The sequence below is a fragment of the Lutjanus erythropterus genome, chromosome 19, assembly GCF_056507025.1.
Source record: "Lutjanus erythropterus isolate fLutEry1 chromosome 19, fLutEry1.hap2, whole genome shotgun sequence".
Classification (NCBI taxonomy): Eukaryota; Metazoa; Chordata; class Actinopteri; order Lutjaniformes; family Lutjanidae; genus Lutjanus; species Lutjanus erythropterus.
The window spans coordinates 24707-44886 of NC_139335.1; the positions used below are offsets into that span (position 1 = coordinate 24707).

At 41.6% G+C, this 20180-nt stretch overlaps 1 protein-coding gene across 1 annotated transcript; it reads right to left on the reverse strand.

Annotated features, from left to right (window-relative positions):
- Positions 1-3842: 3842 nt before the first annotated feature.
- On the reverse strand, positions 3843-19879 carry ube2m (ubiquitin conjugating enzyme E2 M). The gene is made up of 6 exons (XM_084744573.1): positions 19570-19879; positions 13841-13935; positions 9741-9779; positions 9175-9278; positions 8253-8316; positions 3843-6022 (listed from the first exon to the last, which is right to left on the reverse strand). The coding sequence occupies exons 1-6, from the start codon at positions 19682-19684 to the stop codon at positions 5882-5884; spliced, it is 558 nt and encodes a 185-aa protein (XP_084600699.1). The 5' UTR covers positions 19685-19879; the 3' UTR covers positions 3843-5881.
- Positions 19880-20180: the final 301 nt, after the last annotated feature.

Here is a 20180-nt window from a genome sequence, read left to right on the forward strand (position 1 = left end):
TTCATATCTTTTATTAATAAATAACATTAAATACAGTTATAAATACATAACAAAGCCACAACTAGACACATAAAAGAACATTAAAAAACCCAATATGGGTTACCAGGAACAGGGTTGGACCACGGTGCATTGGGGTGGGGGGCGCCAGCGCTCCCGCCAACGCAACTGTAACTTTGGTCGCGGTGTTGGCCAGGGGATGGACCGTGCACCGCCTGGCCCCTCCTGGGGACAGGCTCTAAACCCTCTGCGTGACCGAGGGGGGTGCGTCCTTCCTTCATGACTGAAGGAGGGAAAAAGCTTATACAATTGAAAATCACGCTTCCCGACCTCGTAGAGTCATGAAAGTGGCACCGTTGGATTCGGAAGGCCTGCAAATGTGGGGGTAGGTGAAGGTCCCATCGCTCTAGCTCGCTCCGTTGAGGATCGGAAAAAATTCCGATCGTGGTTATCATACCCTTACCTAACCCCTAACCCTATTACACACAATTTCGTGTATATGACCAATAATTATTTTCTTAAAATAAAGGACACACAAGGCAAGCATTGTTGCCAACAGGGGATGTCAGACAAGGAAAAGTCTGTGGCAAAGATAAGCTCACCATCTGTTTTCAGAATAAAAGGACAAATGACAGAATCAAAGATGGACACAAGCATTGAGAGTGAAGAAGGAAAAGAGGGAGAAACAAAGACAGAGGAGGATCTTTTGGAGTAAAAGAAAAATCAGAAATGCAAAGAGAAAGGAAACTGAAAAAGACAAGCTGTGACGTGAAGGACAAATGACAGAAGCCACGAAACGGCACAACCAGTTCAGCAGAAGGAAACTGGAAGGAGGAAGGTCACAAAAAAGAAAGAGAGAGTTCTGAGAAATGCCAGAAAAAAAGTTTAATGAAATATTAACTAGCACAAGCACATTTTTCACTGTTCATAATAACTTGTTAAAAACTATAATACATTTAAGAAAAAACAGTTCATATACAAATGTATAGTTTTTGAGAATTTTTGTCTTCAGTCATGGATTATGCAAAACTATTGTATGATGAAGGTTTTTTTTTTTCAAATATCATTTACAATGATGTTGTGAGGCCAGAAATGTGAATATTTTAAAATTAACAGGCCTGAGCTAAAAAGGTTTGGACATATGAGGTGTGACTATGACCTACGTCCAAAATATGTTGAATCCTTTTAGGTGACCACCTTACCAGCATATAAAGGCTTAAAAGACCCAACACTTACCTTTAAGGTCCTTTAATGTAGAAAACACATAGTTGAGCTCCAAATGGCAAGAAACTTTTACAGAAGACTGACAGTGACCAAACCATCCAGAATCCTGAAGCTCAATCTTCAACCACATCCTCTGGGCTAGGTCTTTTCAGGGACCACATAGGGGTCCCATGGTGTAATACAGGGCCCTGGCCTTCAACTCAGATCACCTTCAAATGAATATCATATTTTCACTTAAATCACCTGTAAAATAATTTTATGTTTTGGGCTCCTCAGGTCAAACTTGGTTTCTTACCGTCGATCTGGTGCCACTGGGACCCTTGCCAGATAACTCGGATCACCTTAATATGAACTACATATGTGGGGGTCATAAGTTATTGTTATTCAGGTTGTTAAGAGTTTTCTACTGATAATTAGGGTGCTTACAGAAATGTTGGATTGTCTATATGCTTCAGTTCATAAGAGATCACACGCTATTTACTGAAATCTTGGATCCTGGGTCAGGAATGTTGGTCCCAATACACACTCATTGATGAAAAAATCTGTGGAGACAATGTTGGGTCTCCAATTCACATTCCTATGTATAAGTCTAGTCCAAGACCTAACTTGTGTGTACAAACCCTAAACTTTCTATACATACATGTCTCAAGTAAATAACCCTTGCCATTTTTCTCTGTAGCTTTTTGTTAGAGTGCTAAATTTGACCAGATCATTCGCCTAATCCTCAAAGCCTGCCCTTCGGTTCCTTCCCAAACACTCCTGGGTTGTGGCGAGATCAGTGACATTGTGACATTCTCCCATTTCCTTGCCACTACATGACAGCTTGCCCATTCCACCCAGACGCTTTCCAAACACTTGGGGACTCTTCCCTACTTGTACTTATTATACTCACGCTGACTGGCGGGCGTTAATGGCCCATAACTCAGGAATGGTTTGAGCAACACACCTGAAATTTCCGGGGCAGGTGCGCTGCCACTCGGCCCGCTGCCATGAACGCTGTAGGAGTTATCCCTGAAAAATGCACAGTAGGACCCCCGGACCTCCACTTCCTGATAAAGATCCATCCATCCATTTCCTGTAACCGCTGGTTCCCAAAGGGTCACAGGGGGGTGGAGTCTATCCCAGCTGACATTGGGCGAGAGGCGGGGTTCATCCTGGACAAGTCGCCAGTTCATCGCAGGACTGACACACAGAGACAGACGACCACTGACACTCACACTCACACCTACAGACAATTTAGAGTCACCAATTAACCTGCATGTCTTTGGACTGTGGGAGGAAGCCGGAGAACCCGGAGAGAACCCACACAGACACGGTGAGAACATGCAAACTCCACACAGAAAGACCCTGATGATTCGAAGTCAGGACCTTCTTGCTGTGAGGCGGCAGTGCTGACCACTGCACCACCGTGCCGCCCCCCGATAAAGATATTGAATCAAAATAATCAAAACAATCAGTTTTCACTTGTTACGTCTGTAACATCGTTTTCATATTATCGTGTTGTTGTGACAAAAAAAGCTCAGAAAAATAGGCCAGTAAGGTCTGAGCTTAGAGCCACAACACCCTAAAAACCTTAATAAAAAAAACACTGTTATCACTTTGTATGTTTTCAGAGTTCAAAACCATCAAAAAGAAGAATCAGGCAAAAGTCTGGAAAAATCACTGGAAGAGCAACAAAGTTCTGCCACACAAAGTTTATTGATCTCTCCAGGTAGAAAAATCAACAAGCTTGAGTCAAACTCAGGTTTAGACTGAAGACAGAGGTGCAAAACACCTCGTTATATTCTGTTTAGGAGGCTCCTCCCACTTTGAACATTTTGGCTCACGATCAAACATAATTGTGTATTAAATTTTACCTTATAGAATCAAAATGTCATTCGTTTTCTAGCAAATTGCTGCTTCCCTTAGGTTCACATGCATTAATCTTATATTTTTTAAAAATAGTTAAATGACAAAACAGGTTAATGCATCACATGAAAAGAACAGCTGGTCTGACTTTTACTGACTTTTAATCCGTGTGGTAAACACCAGGTGTGGGAAAATACCTACAAGGTCCTTTACCTCATCGTCCTTCTGGATGGAATCATGATCCACCTCAGAGTGAAATGTTGCCTTTGATGGACTGAACTTGAAAATTATATCACTACAGTGTTTTGTTACATAATTTGTCGTTACACCTGTTACATCTCTTCTCTTGTTTTTGGTACATTGTTTTCATCTTAAGTCATTTTTGTCTATTATGTCGTTCGTATATTGTTACATTATGTTCATGTTGTTTCGTCTTTGTTGTTTTTGTCTTGTTATATTAATGTCATCTTATGTCTTTTTGCATGTTTTTCCTCTTGAATTAAAATGTAGTTAATGAGCCTGTTTTGAAAGTGTAAGAAGAAGATTGTACAGATATTTGTGTTCAAATGTAGGGAGTAAAAGTAAACAGTTCTCAACACTCAAGTAAAGTACAAATACCTGAAAAATATACTTCAGTACAGTAAGACGTGATCTAAAAGATTAAAAAGACATTTCTCATTTCATCTTGTATCATGGAGACGTCTGAGGTGTTTAACTCTTGCGATGTGACACGTTTGTTTTCTGTTAAATGAACATCACATTAGTTAGAATCATTCAAGTTCATATTTTATTTAACATAAATCATATTGCAGTCAATGTGAACAGCTGGGGTTTCAATATACACAATAGAATCGTAACTTTTAAGCCCTGCCCCTCTGTGACCCCGCCCACAACCCTCCCACCCACCAAAATGAAAACATAAAGCCCCTCCCCCTCATACATAAACCCCACCCACCCACTCCTTTAAACAAACACATGGATTCCCTCCCCCTGCGACAACAGCCCCCCACACTGGACACAATGCTCCGCCCCCCTGACACTGAGTGTGTGTGTGTGTGTGTGTGTGTGTGTGTGAGAGAGAGAGAGAGAGAAAGAGAGAGAGAGAGAGAGATTCTGCAGCAAACTCCAAACTGAATCACCTCCACCTGTAACCTGCAGCTTTTCAACTCTGTCATGTGACCAACTACAGACAGCCAGGTTCCAGCTTGAGAACAATTTGCTTTTACGGTGAATCTACTCCTTTTGAGACTAAAAAGACCCTCCCACTCACAAGCTCCTCCCTCCAGTGCTGACATCATCATTGACTCCTCCAGCTACAGAATCACTGTAGTCTGAAAACTATCTGGCTGCTTTTTGGAACTTTGTTTTTTTTTAAGGCAAACCTGTTTCTACAGTGGCTCATAAGCCCCGCCCCTCACAGGAACCTCCCACCCTAACAAGCTCCACCCTCCATGTCTGACATCACTGTGCCTACAGAGTGAAAACTCTGCTGCCACCTTACTTTAAGGAACTTTTTAATGCGTACCTAATTGTGACTCCTCCCACTGTGACACACACACACACACACACACACACACACACACACACACACACACACCATTACATCAACAGCCAGCTGAAAACTGACCACCTCTGACCTACAGCGGCGGCCTGATCACACAATCATGAATTAAGGGGAGTAGCCACAAAATTCACGTTCTTGCTTTGTGTCAAGTTAAACTGGTGAACTTTAAAGGGGTGGACTTAAAGTCTCAACCAATGGCAAAGATGTTCACCTTGGCAGGCAATTGCCCCTCCCCCTTGAAGGACCTTTTAAGGCAGATCTGCTCTTCTTGAGACTTAAATCCTCTCCACTCTGACAAGCTCGTCACAATTTTGGATTACAAGCCCCACCCTCCATCTTATTGACGCTGATGCTTCAAGAAACTTTTCCTGTTGGACTGCAAACCAAATGACAATTATTTTCAGGGTTTAGGGTGGAAATCGTGTTGTGGCGTGATGTGACTACTTCCTCCTGAGCACAGTGACTTCCTTCAGTTTTACGGTCATGATGATGTTGCCAGGCAACCAGCCGGAGACATCCTGCACAGAGTGGATGGACTGTTGTTTGTCATGAATACTGATTGTGAGTTTGGAGTTTGCTGCTGTCAGACGTGTGATGAACAAACAAATGGCGACGAGAGGGAGGGGGGCGTGTCCTTCTACCCACCTGTCTGATGCAGGTATGTTTGCCACAAACACCACCAAAAAAAAAAAAAGAAAATCATGTGGGTATCATCAGCGTTATCATCATCATCATCATCATCATCATCATCATCATCATCATCAGCATTGTGGCAAATCATTGACTCACCCAAGCAACATTCACTGACCACCCATGCCTGCCTCCCCCTCCCTCCCTCCCCCTCCCACCACTGCTCGCTGTCGGCCATCTTTTCAGTCCAGTTCCGGTGTGTGTAATGTTTTGCTGCCCCCCTGTGGCATGTAAACGGTTGGATGCTGCGTCTTGGAAGAAAAACAGAGAGAAATACGGGAGGAGGAGGGCAGAAGGGGGAGACGAAGGAGGGAGGAGGAAGAGGAGGAGGAAGAGGAGGGGAGGGAGGGGTTTCTTGGTTGTCTTCTTTTGTTTTAAAACAGGAAAGTGTCTTCTGGCGTGCTGCTTTCTGTTGCCGCCGCAGCTCCTGCTTCTGCCAACGAGCAGGACTGAGGAGGAGGAAGGGAGGGAGGAAGGAGGAGGAAGAGGAGGGGTGAGGCAGAGGGCAGGGAGGAGGAGGAGGTGAGGAGTGTTGGGGGAGAATCATGGGACGCCAAGTTATTTAAGACACCTCTCGAAGTAGGTGGCGCCGACGTAGCCGCCCTTCAGGGAGCGATGGACGTTTTGCTCAAAGAGCCGCCGGTTCATCTGCAGGACCTCTGCTGCCTCCTTGTTCAAAGGGTCCTCAGGGTTCGGCTCCTGCAGGGGGGAGGACAGGTGTTGATCTCTGGTGTGACTGCAGGGGGCGGTGATGTTTAACATTAACCTGTACAGCGTGCAGAGTGATGACTGTGTGGAAATGGTCATGTGACTATCTGACACCTCGGCTCCATCAGTTTAACTGTTTTCTCAAACTGTAATTTTCAGAGTACATGTTTCAGTAGCTTCGTTAGCTCGTCGGTGTCCTGTCCCTTTCTGCTCTATGCTCCAATAGCAGGCGAGCTAGCTTGGTACCTCAGTGACCTTCGTCCTTTCCTGTTTCCTGTTTCCTGTACTCTGACATGTTATGTTCTTAGCTCGTCTACTTTAAAAGAAAACCAGATTTTGGAGATGGATTACAGATGCTGCTGGAAAACCTAAAAAAGACACATATAGTCACATCTGATGTTAGCAAAATGCTAACTAATGACTGCTGAAGATGAGCTCATGATGTATAAAGGAGAACTGGATGCAGCATTTGAGGCGAGCCTCGCTTTACTCCGACATGACCATGAAACCTGGATCTTCCCCTTCTAAACTTCCTGTTTAGACGCCGCTTCTAGACTTTCCAAATGTTATTGGATCAAATCCTGATATTTAGGGATGCATGATAGATACTGAGGCCAATCAATATCTGATATGACAGATTGTCAAAGAATTTAATTTGAATTCTTAGGCACAACTATTATTATCTACATTGTAATCTCATTTCACAACCTTTTTGAAAGTGATAAATAAAATCACCTTCTGTACTTGTAAAACCAAAATATCAATGAATCCTGTCAGCGCTTTGTGTTCCGCCATGTTGCGCTGCCACCATTACTGTGGTAGCACTTTGTGACGATCACGTCTGATGTCTGCTGGTTGTGTCTAAAAGAAAACCCTTGTTTTTTCATGTTTTTGGTGAAAATGTTGACTCTCATAACATCTGGCAGTTCTGGGGTTCCCCTGTAGATGTCGTGTCTGCTGCTGCCTGCCGACAGTGACATCACAGATAACCTGATTGATGATGTCAGACAGCGTAAGTGAGGCGGTTCCTTTTTGATGGAGATATTAATGTTCTTCAAATCACTGGAAACAAATCTAAACTGTCAACAAATAGTCCTAACGAAGGACATCAGTCAGTGTCTTCATCCTGTCCTCTTTTCTCTGGAGGAGCTGCTTTGTCTCATCAAACAGGAAGTTTACAATAATCTGAAAAATTTTAATGATGATTTTATTGATAATAAATTAAACTAAAACCATATGCATTTATCTAAGCCTATAATAGGACAAGAAAAAAGACCTTTGTTAACAAAATTCAAGACATTTAAAATCAATAGTTTAAAAATATGTATAAGACGCTGCAGGTTCCCCGTCACTGGAACACAGAGCAGAACATGGGCAGAACTTAGGAAGGGTCACCCTTTAGCAGCAGCCTGAACTGAACTGTAACTCCAGTTTAGTTTTTCTCAGGTGTCAGATGTCATTTAGTGTGACTGTAGTCCGACAGCACATGATGAACTCTACAAACTGAGTCAGAGTGACTGTTTCTGATGGGATGGCTCAGGACTGTTGAATTACTGAAGTCATTAAAATGCAAAAATAAATCTAATAGTCGCCTTGATTTTTTTTCCCGTGGCTTCGCCTGCACTTGCTGGTAAACATGTGACACGTTCAGTTTGGCTCTGGTACTGTGAGATGGATGAGATGCTGCAGCCTAAAAGTGTGAGGTTGTGTTTTGTGTAAACAACACTATTAATACTTTTCAACACAACTCACCTAAAGATATCAGAAATATATGATCAGCTTCTTCAGTGATCATTCAATACATAAATTAAGTTTTTCTAGATAACAGCAGTGGAAAAAACACAGTGGAGTGAAAACTTATAAAATCAAACCCTGCTGAGCTCTGCAGGTGAAGACCTGCTCACTACACCTGTCAGTCACATGACCTGCAGCTACACCTGTCAGTCACATGACCTGCTCACTACACCTGTCAGTCACATGACCTGCTCACTACACCTGTCAGTCACATGACCTGCAACTACACCTGTCAGTCACATGACCTGCAGCTACACCTGTCAGTCACATGACCTGCAGCTACACCTGTCAGTCACATGACCTGCAACTACACCTGTCAGTCACATGACCTGCTCACTACACCTGTCAGTCACATGACCTGCAGCTACACCTGCTGCAGCAAAGAAAACCAGAGTGAAACCTTCAGTAAGACGTGAATTCAACTCACAAGAAATAGATACTGTAGACCGTAGATGATGGAGTTTATTGTCAACACGGGCTTCCAGTCCTCTCTGTGGAGACAAAGTTAAAAATTAAAAAGACACGAAGAGGACATGATTAACCAGCTGCCTTCATGTGAACAAGACTGAAAGATGCTTCATGTTTTTCAACATGAGTTGACTGAAAGAATCTTGTATTTGCAGGTTCCATAAACATTTAGTGAAACATTCTTCAGTAGATTTAAAGTGGAATCATTGTGGAACATATAAAAATACTTGCAGCCTTTCTTAATGAAGAGCTCCCTCTCTCGTCACAATCTCATCATTACAGTTTCTTCTGCTCACATTTTTCTACAGGAAGCTGTTTGTTTTGTTGTGGCTGCTCGCACAGATCACCTGAGGCAGGTAGCTCAGTGTTTTGGGTCTTTGTACATTTTGTATTTAACTTGTCACTTTGAAGTACACATGAAGTACAGAGGACTGAGACACAGCAAACACCAACACCTCACCAAGTTCCAGAAAAACTGAGTAAATGGATGTTGAGTTCAGAACAACAGGCCTCATGCATGAATGTTTTCTCATGTTAACTTTCTCTGCACATGTATGAGGCTTAAATTTAGTAAATTAGTATTATTGATAAACACCCCAATAATACCATATAAGGCTGCACTTCCTGCCCCAAATGTCAGGAAGTGTTCATTCATGAAAAGTCATCACAGAGTAAAAAGATCTTTACGAGTTCAGAGTTTGAAGTCCTGATTTCACGGATTCATTAAGTAAAATGTCTCATTTTAAGTGTCACCAGTGGAATTTAAGAAACTGATGAAGCTGAGAAACTGACTGATAAAAGAGCGACTGACACGAGTCGGTCCTCAATAAGACTCAGTGCGTCTGAAGTGAACTTTAAAGTGACTGCAGTTATGAACAGACCTTAAGATATTTAGGCAGACGTTTCCTTCCAGGTCAATGTTGGGGTGATACACCATCGTCTCACACTTTACCTTGGGGGGGTCGTGGGGGTAACCCTGTCCTACCTGAAACACACACACACACACACACACACACACACACACACATCAGAGAGGACGTCAGACAAAACATTTTGAGTTCTAGCTGACAGTTTCCACCAAATCAGATCTACATTAGATTTTATAGAGCTGACTGATGATCAGGATTATATTTATAATTAATAAACAAAATATACATAAAAACATAGTTCATATATTATATTGTGTGATACTGAACAATTACTTCAAAGGATTTGATCTGCCTTCACATTCAGCTTCAGTTAGTTTATTTACCTGTAAATTAAACTGCATACTGTGTGTATTTATCATTTATACTGTATTGTGTATATTCACGACTTAGACTGTACTGCGTGTATTTAAGTGTGTCGGTGGCTGTTTGCAGTTTGTGTTATTTTGAACTGACTGTAAGAAATAAATAAATGTTACAATGAAAGAGACAGAAGGAAAGTCAGGACAGGTGTGTCTCACCTTAAAGCTGAAGACAAATTTTCCTCCTTTGTAGAAACCCTGCGAGACAAACAGACAGATCTCACACACAAACCTCGTCTGTCCACGTCACAGAAAACTTTTATTTAAGACTTTCAGGGTTTTTAATTCTGGTTTTGCAAACAAAACATACGATCATCATCAAAACACATACGATTAAATTATCACGAATGAAGACAAGACCTCCACTGTCAGTGATCGGCTGTCTGTAACTGTGAGTGATCAGCTGTCTGTAACTGTCAGTGATCGGCTGTCTGTACCTGTGTCAGTGATCGGCTGTCTGTAACTGTGTCAGTGATCGGCTGTCTGTAACTGTCAGTGATCGGCTGTCTGTACATGTGTCAGTGATCAGCTGTCTGTAACTGTCAGTGATCGGCTGTCTGTACATGTGTCAGTGATCGGCTGTCTGTAACTGTGTCAGTGATCGGCTGTCTGTACATGTGTCAGTGATCGGCTGTCTGTAACTGTCAGTGATCGGCTGTCTGTACATGTGTCAGTGATCGGCTGTCTGTAACTGTGTCAGTGATCAGCTGTCTGTAACTGTGTCAGTGATCGGCTGTCTGTAACTGTCAGTGATCAGTTGTCTGTAACTGTGTCAGTGATCGGCTGTCTGTAACTGTCAGTGATCGGCTGTCTGTAACTGTGTCAGTGATCGGCTGTCTGTAACTGTGTCAGTTATCGGCTGTCTGTAACTGTGTCAGTGATCGGTTGTCTGTAACTGTCAGTGATCAGCTGTCTGTAACTGTGTCAGTCAATCAGCTGTCTGTAACTGTGTCAGTGATCGGCTGTCTGTAACTGTGTCAGTGATCGGCTGTCTGTAACTGTCAGTGATCGGCTGTCTGTAACTGTGTCAGTGATCGGCTGTCTGTAACTGTGTCAGTGATCGGCTGTCTGTAACTGTCAGTGATCGGCTGTCTGTACCTGTGTCAGTGATCGGCTGTCTGTAACTGTGTCAGTGATCGGCTGTCTGTAACTGTCAGTGATCGGCTGTCTGTACATGTGTCAGTGATCAGCTGTCTGTAAGTGTCAGTGATCGGCTGTCTGTACATGTGTCAGTGATCGGCTGTCTGTAACTGTGTCAGTGATCGGCTGTCTGTACATGTGTCAGTGATCGGCTGTCTGTAACTGTCAGTGATCGGCTGTCTGTACATGTGTCAGTGATCGGCTGTCTGTAACTGTGTCAGTGATCAGCTGTCTGTAACTGTGTCAGTGATCGGCTGTCTGTAACTGTCAGTGATCGGTTGTCTGTAACTGTGTCAGTGATCGGCTGTCTGTAACTGTCAGTGATCGGCTGTCTGTAACTGTGTCAGTGATCGGCTGTCTGTAACTGTGTCAGTGATCGGCTGTCTGTAACTGTCAGTGATCGGCTGTCTGTAACTGTGTCAGTGATCGGCTGTCTGTAACTGTGTCAGTGATCGGCTGTCTGTAACTGTCAGTGATCGGCTGTCTGTACATGTGTCAGTGATCAGCTGTCTGTAACTGTCAGTGATCGGCTGTCTGTACATGTGTCAGTGATCGGCTGTCTGTAACTGTGTCAGTGATCGGCTGTCTGTAACTGTCAGTGATCGGCTGTCTGTAACTGTCAGTGATCAGCTGTCTGTACCTGTGTCAGTGATCGGCTGTCTGTAACTGTCAGTGATCAGCTGTCTGTAACTGTGTCAGTCATCAGCTGTCTGTAACTGTGTCAGTGATCGGCTGTCTGTACCTGTGTCAGTGATCAGTTGTCTGTAACTGTGTCAGTGATCGGCTGTCTGTAACTGTCAGTGATCGGCTGTCTGTAACTGTCAGTGATCAGCTGTCTGTAACTGTGTCAGTGATCGGCTGTCTGTAACTGTGTCAGTGATCGGCTGTCTGTAACTGTCAGTGATCGGCTGTCTGTAACTGTGTCAGTGATCGGTTGTCTGTAACTGTGTCAGTGATCGGCTGTCTGTAACTGTCAGTGATCGACTGTCTGTAACTGTGTCAGTGATCGGCTGTCTGTAACTGTCAGTGATCAGTTGTCTGTAATTGTGTCAGTGATCGGCTGTCTGTAACTGTCAGTGATCGGCTGTCTGTAACTGTGTCAGTGATCGGCTGTCTGTAACTGTGTCAGTTATCGGCTGTCTGTAACTGTGTCAGTGATCGGCTGTCTGTACCTGTGTCAGTGATCAGTTGTCTGTAACTGTGTCAGTGATCGGCTGTCTGTAACTGTCAGTGATCGGCTGTCTGTAACTGTGTCAGTGATCGGCTGTCTGTAACTGTGTCAGTTATCGGCTGTCTGTAACTGTGTCAGTGATCGGCTGTCTGTACCTGTGTCAGTGATCAGTTGTCTGTAACTGTGTCAGTGATCGGCTGTCTGTAACTGTCAGTGATCGGCTGTCTGTAACTGTCAGTGATCAGCTGTCTGTAACTGTGTCAGTGATCGGCTGTCTGTAACTGTGTCAGTGATCGGCTGTCTGTAACTGTGTCAGTGATCGGCTGTCTGTAACTGTCAGTGATCAGTTGTCTGTAACTGTGTCAGTGATCAGCTGTCTGTAACTGTCAGTGATCAGTTGTCTGTAACTGTGTCAGTGATCGGCTGTCTGTAACTGTCAGTGATCGGCTGTCTGTAACTGTCAGTGATCAGCTGTCTGTAAAGTTCAGTCTGTTATGCTGAAAACAAAAAGCCCATTAAGATTCTAAGTGTCATAAACATGTTGTGCTTCTAACAGATTATAAATGACTTATGGCAGCTCATAAACAGACACTGACTCATTCAGCATTAATTTGAACTCTGATTAACGTGAAACAGGCAAACAAAAACAGTTATTCTGGTCTGGAATAGAAATGTCAACGTCAGTTTCGATGTCAGTGACACTGTAGCTGTAGCGTTGTTGTCAGAGAAGCGAATATTTCAACCTGACCTTTGATGATACATCGGGGTCATTTTATGATTTATTACAGTTGATACATTACAGATTTCTCCTTTAAAATATTAACACATCATTCATAATTATCCGATAGTGTAAGAGTATAAACTGACAGCAGCCACACATACTATGAGTACTCTTTTGATACTTTAAGTACATTTTGATGCACTGATCAACCCGCCAGAGACTGGAACCGACCGGTTTTCAGCATGACCGTCCCTGACCAGTGGCCGGTCGGTCAACGTCACATGTCTGATTCTGTGCTCGTCATTGTCACACACATGTTTTGCATGATGGTCACGTGATGCGCGCAGCAGACAAACTGACCGTGATGTCACCACAGCGCTGATCACAGCTACACACTCTGACACACGTCTGCATGAAGATGATGTCAGAGACAGATTCCAAGAACAGGATAAAGAGAAGACAGACGTCCACAACGAGACAGATCAGCTGACGACGTCTCAGATCAGCTGTAAACTCTGTAGCTCTTCATGCTAATGTTAGCTAGCAGCAGACTGCTGTTCACAGACTGACAGTTCAAATCTCACTTCCTGTTCTGACTGAAGAATAAACATCCTGTGTTGATGCGTCTCCTCAAACATTTTCTCATCCAGACTCCTTTAACTTCTGTGTTTGTTTTTTCTCACGGCAAAGTTTTACTGCAGCGAACTGTTGCACCGCGTCCGTCTCCAGTCTGTTTACATCTGCTTCCACAAAAGATCACGTGAGATTCCATGATCTCGCAAGTTTGCGTTCACCCGATTTATAATCTTAATATAAAACTATAATAAGGCCTGGCTGTAACCTGGAGGCCTTTGGAGAAAATTTAAAATAGTATTTAATGAATATTTAACAGTCAGCGTTTTATTATGAACATCCAATTTAATTTTTACAAGAAAAGTTGCAAAAATGTTTGTGAATGCTGTCAATTCCAGTTTTTAGAAAGACTGAAAATCGGAATCGGCCAAAATCAGAATCGACAGGTCAGACCCTTAAAAAAATCGGAAATGGGAATCAGCCAAGAAAATTGAAATCGGTGCATCTCTACTTACAAATACTTGTGTACTTAGATTGCAGAACTTTTACTTGTTACATAGTATTGTCCTGCAGTAGTGCTACTTTAGCTTACTGGATTTTGTTTTACTGAACAAATGATATTTGATTGTTGAATACTAATTAATGTTGGGTCACCTCGTCAGGTGAGATGATGAGTCTGAAGTTGAGGAGGTCATCGTCGTCGGGGAAGTTGATCTCACACGTCTTTGGCAGGTTCAACTCATTGATGTCTGAAACAAAGATCACATGTTTATAATATGACATGTGACGATGGACCTCATGCAGCAACAGTCTTACATTTATCTTGATTTTCTGTTAAGAGATCGATGAAGACGAGTCAAAGCTGCTCTGACCAGGTGAGCTGACTGATGACTTATTGCACAGGTAACACCCATAAACACCATCAAACATAAAACTAGAAAGGAAAAGGAATTCACACTTTTACATTTTTATTTAAAAAACAGTAGTATTTATTAAATCATATAATTTTAGTTCTATTTTTAAAGCTATTTTATTGATGTGAGGAGTCCATAGACATCCTCAAATAACTTGATGAAATTAATCGATGAATCATTTGTAAAAAAATTTATTGCAGTTTTGGAACCTACTTGTTTATTTTATTTTATTAATTTTTGATGCCTGTTTGTGACAATATTGTTTGTGTTTCCATTATATGTTACTGTTATTAATGGTTTCCTGTTTCACTTCTTTTCCAATTTTAATTTTAAGTTCATATTGCAGTTTATTGTCTTATTGATACTGTGCAGTTTTAAATAGCTGTCTTCGTATTGTTTCATATCATGTTGTTGTTGTGGAACAAACGGTGACCAGTGACGACCTGGAAGCTGATGAGGATCCATTTAAAGAATAAAAAAATTATACTGACTTTTTGTTGTCAGAAGCTGTAAATTTAATGACGTTAATTACTGAGCTCGTCCTGTTTACATACACACTTTAATATTTTCCAATAATGTTTTCATCAGTCTACAGAAGTACCTCCTCCCTCTTGTGATCCATGCGCCACACAAACAACTGACTGGTCAGTGGGCGGGGCTTTTATCTCAACTTGACCTGCTCTGAGGCAGGTTGGCTGTTCGACATCAGTTACCACGGCGATGTACCGGGGTAAGAAGTGAACGGAAAACCAGTTGTGACCAGATGACACCGGATGAAATTTGGGACAGGGAGGTGGAATAATTAAGAGTGTAACTCTGATTATTGGTTATTGATATGATGAAGATCAGATCACATTCCTTCATACATACGACATTTTTAATAAGCAGAAGCAGGAAATACAGTCTACAAATGATTTGATCTGAATATTTTCATGGAGTGATATTTGTTCATATTATACGTGACTGGAGCTGAACCAAGTAACCAATTATCAATCGATAATTAAATTAATCACCAACTATAATAGACGAATCAGTTTGAGTCATTTTTGAGGAAAACAGTGTTGAATGATTTCATTTTCTTGGATGTGAATCAACATTTTTCTTCATTTTCTGACATTTTATGGACCAAACAACAAATTGATTGATGGAGGAAATGGTCAACAGATTAATCGATGATGACAATAATAATTACATAAATCTTGAAAAGTAGGTCCAAATATGGATCACATGAATCCTGATAAGATTCATCTTTTCATCAATTAAACATTTTTAGACATTTTTAAATGAACCCTTAAGAGTTCAGTTGTTTATTTTCAAGCCATTTTGACGGTTATGTAACATAGTATAATATAGTATAATATAGTATAATATAGTATAATATAGTATAATATAGTATAATTTGCCAGAGGATATTCACTTTTAAAAATGTTTACATTTGTCATCTCAGTTCCTTAAATGAGCCTAAAATGTCAAAGCTACACAAACATTACGTATTGATCAACAAAAAATGTCCAATTGAAAACCATTGAAAATGATATTTTTGATCCCACATTTATCTTAAGATAGACTAATTCATGTTGAGATTTAATTTTGGACTCCTAGCTGTCAATTTTAAATGTTTATATTTGTCCACCAGATTGCACTACTTGTTCCGATTCAAAGCCCGCCACAAAATTTCACACTTTTTGCTGTTTTTTGCAAAAGTGCCTTACTTTTGAAATGAGAAATGTGTGTCACTATTGTTGTTGGATGATGGTGTGTGTGTAAAAATAAAAGTGTGTGTGTGTCCAACTTCAAAAGTCTTTTCTCTTAGAAAGCCACACTCTGCATTATAAACTAATTCAATAATAAAAATGATGAGAACCAAAACAAACTTGGACTTTGTTGTTTATGCAGGTTCACTGCAGTCATGGTTACAAGTATGAGCAGCAGACAGGACAGACAGACTGAGGCTGACATGAAGACGCCTCAGAGGTAGAAACAGACCAGCTGGAGTCCAACTCCAACTCATCTGAAGATGGCAGCATGACGGCAGATTTATCAGGAGGAAACAAAGAAAAAAGATTTTCAAAGCGAGGAGACAGATCTCCTGGTTCGAGGAGTGAAAGCGTGAGACAACAGGACGCCTCCAAAACAGCTTCATGTGTAAATAGTTTACATTAACGCCTGTAAAAACCAAAACAATACATGAACCATAAATATCATGCAGATATGTAACTGGTTCTGTTTTACTCTGAAGCACCTTGACATTGTATTTTATAATGAATTATTATCAACATCATTATGCAGCTCTGCTGGCTGCCAGGTGGACGAGCAGGTACACGGCTGTCTGTCCTCCTCCTCCTCCTCCTCACATCCTCCTCCTCCTCCTCCTCACATCCTCCTCCTCCTCACATCCTCCTCCTCCTCCTCCTCCTCCTCACATCCTCCTCCTCCTCACATCCTCCTCCTCCTCACATCCTCCTCCTCCTCCTCCTCCTCACATCCTCCTCCTCCTCACATCCTCCTCCTCCTCCTCACATCCTCCTCCTCCTCACATCCTCCTCCTCCTCCTCACATCCTCCTCCTCCTCCTCCTCCTCCTCCTCACATCCTCCTCCTCCTCTGACCTGCTGCTAAACCATCAGAAGGAGTTTCTAAAGTTTGACGTGTGCAGAATTACGCACAGATATATGCAACCAGCTCTGATAGAAGCACACGGACCGTTTTCTCTCCGGGTCGAGCCTCAATCATGCGGTCGAATATAGATTCTTGTACATTTTGTATGTTAAAGATTGACTGATTGATCCTCGTTTTTCTGGATCACAACAAACACACAGACAGAAAGAGTCCAGCTGCTCCAGCTGTCATGCTGACTCATCTGATAAAGACGATCTGACAGCTGTGATCTCGTCCCGTGTGCACTTTGCATGTCTGTTAAGATTTATTAGGCTTTCTAATGAAAAAATCATTTCTGTTTAACATTAATGAAAAGTGTTGTGTGATTGTGGAGACGTGTGTGTGTTTCAGCCAAACCTGCCGGGTTCTATCTTGAGCTGAAAGAACACAGACTTTGTGCTTGGACCAGGTTTTAGCTGGTCTAAAGCACAAGTGGTTTTTACTCCAATGCACCGAGCACGAGATAGCAAACACGTCGGACCACGCCTTCGTTTGGCCTTCATGTTTAGACCTCCCACCCGCAGTCGCACAGACCACAAGTGCATTTACTATCTGGCAGACGTGGAAAAAACGGCACAACAGCTTTTCACGTGTCAGATAGGACCCTCAGTGTTCATCTTTCTAAAATAAATGTTTTTCTAGTTCAAACTGATCTTGTATTTTTAATTCATTTTTAGAACACAACAGGGTAATAAGTATTTAGTGGGGAAAAAAACTTTTACTTGAAGTAGGAGAAGGCCTAGTGAAAATGATCAGACATCATTATGGGCTAAGATTTTTCATTTTAATCTGACACTGCAGAAAAAATAATGATGCATTAAAATCAATGTTGCTGCTAATCTCAGGGCCTAATAATAACGATAATAATCAAATACTCCTTGAAATGTTTTATGGAAATATTTTTGTTTTCTTGGGTTTTTTTGATTAAAAAAAACAGTTGTTGTGTAAACATACTGGCCTTTAAAGGGTTACAATCCCCAAAGTAGAATTAATATTTGATATAAATATTTCAGGCTGAAGTAGTTTTAAAGACTGACTTGTTTAGGGGAAAAAAATATTACTATATAGTATTTTTGTAGCAGTTTTGGGGAAGCTGACATTTTTTGTCATTAGGGACAAATGTATTGGGTTGTTAAAGGAACTTGTAAAGGTTAAAAAAAAATTAAAAAGTCAAATTTCTCTGATTTCAGTTTCTTAAATGTGAATATTTAATATAATATATTATATCTGGTTTCTTTACTTCTGACAGTAAACTGAATATCTTTGCGTTGTGGACAAAACAAGACATCTGAGGACGTCCTCTTGGATTTTGGGAAACACTGATCAATATTTTCTGAAATTTTATGGACCACACAACTAATCCATTAGTGAAGAATATGATAGACAGACAATCAATAATGAAAATAATTATTACAGTAAAGACTTTTTCAAGAGACTGTGACAGGATTAATTCATCAATCAGAGAAAACAATCAACAATGAAAATGATCATTTCTTGCAGCCCTTTTATTGCCAACCAGTTTGAATCAGGTGGGAAAGAAGCTCAGACATTTGAACTTTTAGTTTTCCTTTTTTGGTATTTTTTCTGCTCTATTTCTTTTTCCTTCTTTTTCTCTTAATGTGCATTTAGAAATAATTTTTCATACTTACCATGAAAGTTATGTTTGATATGTCATATCATAAACTTGTGGTTTTAATGTCTCACGCTGTACCTGAAATTGTGTTTTGAATAACCTGAAACACTAATAAAATATTTTGAACATAAAAGTGAAACTCTACAGAACAACCTAAATCTTCAGTGAACCTGAACAGAAGCTGCAGATATTTGTGTTCAAATGTAGACAGTAAAAGTAAAGACTTGTCAGGAAACACAGTAACTAAGTATTTATTTCCCACTGCTGGTGTCTAGGTTTTTGCTGGAACTAAGATTATACTTCATTAGTCCCACAACAGGGAGGTTTTCCTTGAACACACTTGAATTATAATGTAAAGTTTAAGGTTTGAAAAGTGATTGGATTTCAGATAAACTGCTAGAAACTGTAACTGCAGCACTTTCTTAATAAATCTCTCTCTGACTGGATAGTTTGAGGTTGTTTTCAGCACAATAACATCTGATCTAATGTGAAGAAGACATGAAATAGGGCCTAATCATTCTGAGCATGTACATGGACATGTCATTTAGCAGCAGTAACAGCTGAGAGGTGCTGGAAAAGACTGAAAATGCACCTTGAAAATCCGTGAAAAGTGCTTGAATTTAACATTAGAGACGGAGTTGGAGAGTGTTGTGTTTTTAGTGTTGTTTAGTGCTAGCTGTGTGCTAACATGTTAGCCTAAAACGATCTTATATGAGCTAGCTTCTGACTGGCTGCCTGCGTTTTGTTTTCAAATATAGAATAAGCGAGCCGCGGGGGGAACTTCAGACTCGCGACAAATCTCGCGAGAGTGATAACTGAAACGCAAATAGTTCTCTTTCTTTCACCGACGGTGTTCTGTCTTTAAACCTAAACAGATATTATCAACAGCAACGGTCACATTATAGATCACAATTACTTTGCGCACAGTGCTCAATTGCAAGTCAACGTGTAAATCTCGCGAGAGTTTCGCCAATCTCGGGTTCCCTTCTCGTAACGACAAGCCGCGGTTAGCTAACAGCGCTCAGGCTAAAGTTAGCGTGCTAGCTGTTAGCTCTTCCTATCTGTATTTCTGTGTCCTGAGCTCAGGCGGGTCGGACTGTTGCTCTATGGGTTCCATTAATTGGTGAACCGGGATCTGATGGGGTTCTGGTCGGCTCCTGGTTCTGTTACCCAGCCTACCTTTCTGTATTCGGAGCTGGGCCGCGCTGGCTTTCTTCCCCCCGGCTCCGGTTCTGTTTCCTCCAGCAGATTCCTCGTCTTTCTTCTGCTGTTTCAGGGAGAAAAGCTTGATCATCTTCAGGTCGTGTCCTGTCCTGTCCCGTGTGTCCCTGCGGTGTGTCTGTCTGTGTCTGAGTGACTGTTCAGAGGCAGTTCAGTCTCACAGCACCGTGGTGTTGATGAGCCGGTGCGTCTACACTGATTACACTGAGAAGCGGAGCTGCTAGCACACAGCTAACTGTTAGCCTGTTAGCTTCAGGAGGAGGAGGAGAGGGAGCTCACACTGAACTCTGCTGGACACTGAGCAGAACTGCAAGAAACAAAACTACATATAACAGCAGAAGAACTGATTCAACCTGTTTACTGCAGTAAAAGTGAAAAGGTTCAGGCTCTGAAATGTCCTCAGAGTATAAAAATAAAAAGTTGTCCTCTGAAGGACATTTCTGCTGATTGTTTCTGTACAAAGACAACTGAAGCTCAGCTTTTCTCCACCAGAGTTGTTTTTCGTCTCGTTACACCAGTTTCATGTCTTGTGATGTTCCGGTCTTGTTTTGTTGTAAGTTTCATGTTTG

Excerpts from the sequence above, each read along its gene's own strand:
- ube2m (XM_084744573.1), bottom strand. The coding sequence starts at position 19,684 with ATGATCAAGCTTTTCTCCCTGAAACAGCAGAAGAAAGACGAGGAATCT. Across the intron at positions 9,780-13,840 it reads TCATCATCTCACCTGACGAG|GGTTTCTACAAAGGAGGAAA; the intron begins GTGACCCAACAT and ends TTTGTCTCGCAG. Across the intron at positions 9,279-9,740 it reads AATTTGTCTTCAGCTTTAAG|GTAGGACAGGGTTACCCCCA; the intron begins GTGAGACACACC and ends TGTGTGTTTCAG.